The following is a 7255-nucleotide window of genomic DNA, read 5'->3' on the forward strand; positions in this document are numbered from 1 at the left end:
TAACATTCGGCCTGTCTAAGAAAAGTTTCTTACATCATATTTACTATAAGATAAAAGCCGATCAGGAAAAGAGTTCAACTATTTTTCCTAAAAAATTCAAGATTTTTAATATTATAATAATAATGGAGAAAATGGCATAAAGTAGGTAAAGCATAATATATATGTATATAAAAAAAATTATATAATTATATTATTATACGCAGGCAAGCAGGAAAGTTGGAGATGCTGTAAAAATGGGGCCTGCCATGTGCTGAGCCAGCAAGAGTTAGTCTTTTTTATCTTAGGAAAACCCTTTTGAATGATGGGTCTCCATCTTTCACAATCCATACAATCATTTCTCCAAACTTAGTTTTCCTTTAAAAGATTGTATGATTTATGATGCTACAATATTTACTGTACATCTCTTTTTTTTTTTTTTTTTCTTTATGATATTAAAAGATTGTATGATTTATGATGCTACAATATTTACTGTACATCTCTTTTTTTTTTTTTTTTCTTTATGATATTAATAAAATCTCTCTTTTAACAATACTTGTCACTAATTTTTCTGCAACTATAATGAAAGTGAACCAAAGAAAGAGGAATTCAAGCTTGAGCCCATCCATAAGTCAAACTAAAAGAAGGGGAAGAACAAGATTTCCATTCCATAATTTGTGTTATCTTTTCTAATTCCCTCATCTTCTTTATACAATGACTTTCTAGATCTTAGCAAGTTTGAGGATGAATTTGCTATTGGTACGATACAGTTCTCAGAAAAGTATTGTTTTTTCTTTTATCATTGAATATCATCTCTTGAATGAATTAAAAGATACACTTTAAGATGTCAGCATATATCATCAGTATCAATTGCTAAACATCTTGAAGAGCAGTAGTAACAGGTTGTACTGCACCTAAAAAAGAATACAAATGACCTTCATATACATAAATACATATAGCTGGTGGACTTACAAAAAGTGTTGTTTGTATCCTGCAGAATTCTTGAAAGAGACCTTCCAACTTCCCAAAACTACAGCTTCTGATATGGAAGATGAAATGTTCAGACCAAAATGATGCATATACAACAAAATGCATTGGCCTCAAGTCAGTAAATCGGCATATGCGCCTAGTCCTTGACTGTTGGAGCATCGTTTAAGCTTGTATAAGGCTCGGTTTTCAAGCTGCCGTACCCTCTCCTTGGACAAACCAAACATGTTGCCAATCTCCAATAGTGTCTTCTCTTTACCATCTTCGATACCGAAACGTAGTCTGATTATTCGTCTCTCTTTCGGACTGAGAATGCTAAGGAGATTCCGAATATGCCTTCGCATAAGCTCCCTCTCCACACTGACATCCGGCGTGTCAAGTTCAGAGTCTGCAGTTATTTCCTGTAATGTAATTCAGAATGCATTCTCAGATTATGGTAGAGAGGTGGTAGCATGATGTTAAATGAATCTATCATAATGCTTATATGGATCGAATCTCTGTATCTAACGTGCCCGATAAAATCATGAATGTATCTATGCATTTTCTGTGTTTTCATTATTAAATGGTAGCAACCAGTTCTAAAAATATATCTTCAAATGATACCAGCAAAGAAACTTATAATCATTATCCAGGAGAACATACAAGTGATGGAACTTAGCAAGATGGATTTTTCAAAAATGGGTACATGTCTCTTTGATCTCTATTCCTGACATCATTATTCTCTTTCGCATTTAAAATGGCTTTCTTGTCAGTATTCACTGTTAAAAAGTGAATTTTATAGGCCGCTCAAAATTTAGCAAAGGTGCATGGTTCAATACATGTTGCTCTTCTCCGTGCCACATTTGCAATAAAGTAGTACCAGACTTGCAAGCTTTATAGAAGGTAAAAATTCTAAAATCTTACATTCAGTAAGCAGTATGTTTAAAGTCATACCCTGTCTTTGTTCAATTTTCCTATTTTATTGGTTAAAAGTCAAGAGAAGTGATAGCCACCTGAAAAGTGGTATCTTGATCAGTCCATACAGGTTGCTGCAATGAACGTGGGATTCTCGACATAAACAGTAACTTATCCAATCTCTCAACTGTAATTCCAACACGTGCAGCTAACTCTTCTTTAGATGGTTTATAATTCCCTGCTCGAACAAAATAATTTTTTGCCTCTGTTACCTTTCCGAGGAGGCCATATACATTTTCCTGCAAATGTTAACATGAAATTTTTCCTACTCATTACCTTTGTAAGAAAATCAGTTAACTATATATATATAGGAAAAGACAAAGTAATATAGAGAAAAGGAGAGTTAACTGAACAAGGAAATTTAATCTTTATATTAATGAACAAAGACAGAATTGTCATTACCGGCAAACGAATTGTTCTAGAGTGTTCGAATATTGCCTTCCTAATAGATTGCCTAATCCACCAATAAGCATAAGTGGCAAAGCGGCAACCAGCTTGTGGTTTGAATTTTTCTACGCTCTTCATAAGTCCCAAGCTTCCTTCCTAAGACAATATGAAAATGAAACAGGAAACTTCAGTATCCCAGTCACGTATTTCAACATATTAGATAGAGGATCCTATTCCAAATAGATAACACAAACGTTTAAATAAGAATCTTGAACCCTGAACAAGCCCTTTAACTAAAATAGCTCGATATCGGGTGGTTTGTATAATTCCTGTGCACAGCAGTGTGCAGGACTTCATATAATGCTCTCAGCTATAGATTAGAAGGAATGATTTTACCAGCAAGATTGGGGAGAGTAATATGAGTGTAATGTGGAGGATAATGAGTTTGTACAACAGAACTAATAGTCAATCAGTGCATGACACTCAAGTTTGGGTGACAAACCACATGAATGAGTTTTACGTAGATATTCAAAACTAGAATTTAGATCATGTGCCACATAGATCGCCATATTCATTGCCTAAACCAGATCTTATTTTTTCTTTCAATATATAATTTGGGTAAATAATTTAAAATCTGTTCACCAAATATTAATAATTATGCCATAGCGTATATATAAGATAGATAGACAGATCGATGGATAAACGAGAAAATGAGAGAGTTCTAGAACCAACAAGAAAATGAAAAATGTCTAACTTAGCACAGTGCCTGAAGCAGAAGGTTTGAGAAATACATGTCTAGCACTCTGCTCAGAATGCGTGTGTCCAGTGCCCTACAACCTTTTTCAATTGAACTCATCTACTGACTGAAAAGGAAGAGAGTACGGGCTTTGCACCACAGATGCATGCCTCATAATCAGAGCATAACCTGCAGTAAGTCTTGAAGGCTGAGACCACGACCCTGATATTGTTTAGCAATGTGAACCACCATTCGCAAATTTGCATTGATCAGCTTTTCACGACTGATCCGAAAGGACTGAAGCTGTGATTGTAAGCGTTGACAGGTGAGCCCTAGAGCTTCAGCCCATTCAACCAAAGTTGGTTCACGGCCAAACTGAGATTGAAGTCTAGCTTTCACGTTGTCCAGTATCATTAAATCCTGTTAAACAAGGTTACTCTATCAAGCATGTGCGACAATCCTAATGAATAGAATATGTATGGAAACTGACATCTGAAAATAGAGAGCCTTCACAAGCATACCTGGATTTGGACTATCAACTCGGACTCTTCTTCAACTGTTAAAAGCTTCTTTGTTTCAGGACCCCATAAGAACAGTCGTAGAGGATCATTGGGATCAAAATTTTCAATTGTTTTTCTCCGTGAATCTTTCCCCTTTGAATTAGAAGTCTCATGAATAGTTGTTACATGTTTTGGCACCTTTCTTTTCTTGGATCGTCTATCTTGCAGTCTGGTTGACCTTACAGTTCTCCCCTCCTTGCTTAGAGAACTAATCAATGAATATATCGCAATATGAGCAAGACTGAAGTTGCAATAAAATGAAACTATAGGGCCAAATGTGGCTATCATAAATTGTGCACATAAGAATAAAAAATATAACTTACTCATCAGGAGAAGTATAGTCCAGATTGGTACCAACTAATTCAGACTCGTCAACTAATGATGCTGCTTGTTTTGAAGCTGACAAAGCTTTCTTTGCAAGGGCAATGACATTCTCTGGTTCATCTTTAACAAGCATCTCCCCACCAGCGTTATAGGATTGTTTTTCGACAGATGAGATCTTGTATTCCTCCATTTGTAAGGATGGCCATCTGCAAAATAATTGTATTTACTCAATATGAAAGAAAGGATACAGAGGAGGATTGCCATCTGTGTATTGAAAAAAATTGGTCAGGAGAAGGAAGTTTAGTTCATCTCACGATGATAATAAACCAGGCCACTCAACCGCTTGATGCTTAAATTCCCAGATCAGATGATCGTGGTCACTTCGGTTGCCTTCATCAATTGAAACACTCCTCTCGATCAGCCTCCTATCTAGAGTCGTCTTCACAATGGGCATCAAATGAACCATTAATTAGAATTTCCAAATGCAGGTGTGCACACAGAGATACATATAATAGTATAAATACTTAACTATGTATAATTGTGTGTGTTTATGAGAGGCAGTGAGAGAAAGCACATGTGTACAAATGGAAACTGGAAAAACATGGCAGACATTGGGCTTTCAGTCAGAGTATGCTCAGTGAAAAAGATTTTACACATTTTAACAGACAAATCACAATAACATTGTTGAAACAATAAACCAGTGATATCCTGAAAAAGATATGGGGACTGTCAGTCAGAATATGCTCGGTGAAATTAAGGACATGTTTGGAATGACTTACTACGTACTCTAAAGCACTTTTTTGGTACTTACAAAAAGTCACTCCAAAGAGGCTTTAAGACATTGTACACTTTTGTTAGAATAATAAAGGAGCGTACATCCTAGAAAGCCATACAACCATTCATAAATAGAAGTCAATGCACAGAGATAATTTCATGTTACTAACTTACTAAGAAAACACAAAATGCTAAGGCCCCGTTTGGTAATCATTCGATTTTTTGTTTTTTTGTTTTTGAAAATTTAGCCTATAGACACTACTTCCACCTCCAAAGTTATTCATTTGTTATCTACCTTTTACCAATAGTTTAAAAAACCAAACCAAAATTTGAAAACTAAAAAAAGTAGCTTTTAAAAATCTGTTTAGAACCATTGTACTTAAGAAAGATGCAAATCATTGTAAAAATGGGAGGAAATAGGCTTAATTTTCCAAAACCAAAAACCAAAAACGAAATAATTACCAAAGGGGGCCTAATAATCCAATTTAAATGCATAAGTTTAAGGAATTCTAACCTGGGATGTTCTATCATCCTTAAGTATTTGTGATTGAGGTCTACACTCATGGTGCTGTTCTTGTGAAAGAAATGAAGTTGAAAAGTATCGAGCAGGAATCGCTTGCTCATGAAACATAGAAACTGCAGGATTTCATAACAAACATGTACTTAAATAGATGAAGAATGTCTAGATACACGTGTATGTAAATGTAGAAAACTAATTAAAGATCAGCATTGATTAATGATCAGCATTTCCATATGACTTTTGTAAGCTTTTTGCCAATTAAAAAATAATTTTCAAAATTGGTGTTTAATTACATGCTCAAAAGTTCAAAAATAATTAAAAAGCACTTTAAATCCTTATGGGAAGCACCAACAAAGCTTCTCCTAAAAGTAACTCGCTCTAGAAAGGGAAAATAATGAATTAACAAGCCAAGCACAATGAGGCCTCATTTCTGATAACTGATTCTAAAATCCCACATTACGGTAACGGGCACCATTCGACATAGACTAATCATTCATATAATCTTCACACAATTTGAACAAGAAATTGCCATTTGAAGCGGTATAAAACCAAAACAAAAGAAACCCAACTCGAAATGTTTAAAACAGAACACTCTGAGTTTCACATTTAAGCTAAATGCAACAGGAAAAATCCCATACAGGGCATATAAATGAGCTAAATACCAAACTATAAATACTACCTGAAGAAGAGGAGGAAGAGGAAGAACAAGAAGGATGAAGGAAGCTTCTCGGGTGGCATCTCGAAATGAATAGCGATGAAGAAGAGAGCAAATTGAGTCCAGCCTCCATAAGTAAAAATTCTCACTGTTTCTTTTGAAGTAAGACAAAGGCTAAGAGTCTCTCCTCACATGGAGGTCTCTTGGGGGACTGTTCACTGAGAATTTTACTGCCGTTCAGTCTCTTTAAAGCATCTGGGTCCTCATTTTCTGTGGATTTCTTGTGCGAAACTATGCAAGAAATGGGCTTCGGTGGGAGTTTTAGATAAAGAAGAAGGAGAGGTTCTTCCGTGGTTTCGCAGAGTAATTCACACCTCAAAATCGAGACTTGATTTTTTTCAAATGGATCAGATTTCGATTATATACTATCCTTTCTTCAGATTTTTTTTTTCTTTTTTCTTTTTGATTTTTGAATGCAAGAAATGATTGGGGGATTCTTGAGTTGTTGGGTTGGTTGATTGATATGGTCGAATGATAACAGATTAGGCCCTTTCAACTGAAGAATCCAACGCCCAGCAGTTTTCTAGTCCAGGCCCATTTATTATTCTCTTTCTGCCATCACTACAATTATTTTCTAATTCGATCCCCCACTCGAATGTTAATTCAGCCATGATCGTTTTGGTTTAATGTTCAAACTTCAAACTATTCCTAATAAACATCCATACGTTTACCATCGTTCATAGAAAATGTAACCTTAATATCAACAACATATTTATATATATAATTTAATTTGCCTTTTTCTTACTTTCTTTTTTTATAAGGAAATGAGTAAAATTACTTGTGAGAATAGTTGCTTAAAAAATACATTAAATGGGGACAAAGACTTCAAAACTATGAGATTACTTTTAATTATAACCTCATACTTTAGAAAGTTTCATTTTAATCTTTGAAGTTTGATTTTTTTATTCAAATTAACCCTTGAAGATTTTTGCCGTTAAATTCATGTAGCCATTTCACAATCTATACTTTGTTTTGGTGTAAAAATCACAACTATATGTAATTGTTACTATTTGTCTATTTTTAGGTGAAAGTGACTATAAAAATCACAACTATATGTAATTGTTACTATTTGTCTATTTTTAGGTGAAAGTGACTCTATCTAACCACAATAAGTTATTAGATCAAAGTGGTTTGGCTCCAACATCTATGAACATGAATGATTCAACCCCAATGAATAGTGTTTCAAGTAGTAATGATCAATTTACACATTACATTAGATAGTGATGATAACAAGGATTTAGTAAAATATAATAGATTGACATCATAGTATGGAATCATTATTAAAAGAAATGAAAAATAAATGATACCATGAAAACAATATG

General features: G+C 34.4%; 1 protein-coding gene across 1 annotated transcript; it reads right to left on the reverse strand.

Moving 5' to 3' along the window:
- Positions 1–746: 746 nt before the first annotated feature.
- Positions 747–6274, reverse strand: LOC120073995 (RNA polymerase sigma factor sigF, chloroplastic). Its single transcript, XM_039026948.1, has 9 exons — positions 5898–6274; positions 5213–5334; positions 4239–4363; positions 3924–4130; positions 3562–3808; positions 3230–3460; positions 2320–2460; positions 1956–2156; positions 747–1364 (listed from the first exon to the last, which is right to left on the reverse strand). Exons 1-9 carry the CDS (start codon positions 6004–6006, stop codon positions 1077–1079), a joined length of 1671 nt encoding a protein of 556 aa, XP_038882876.1. The 5' UTR covers positions 6007–6274; the 3' UTR covers positions 747–1076.
- Positions 6275–7255: the final 981 nt, after the last annotated feature.

The sequence above is a fragment of the Benincasa hispida genome, chromosome 3 (genome assembly GCF_009727055.1).
Source record: "Benincasa hispida cultivar B227 chromosome 3, ASM972705v1, whole genome shotgun sequence".
In the NCBI taxonomy this organism is placed as follows: Eukaryota; Viridiplantae; Streptophyta; class Magnoliopsida; order Cucurbitales; family Cucurbitaceae; genus Benincasa; species Benincasa hispida.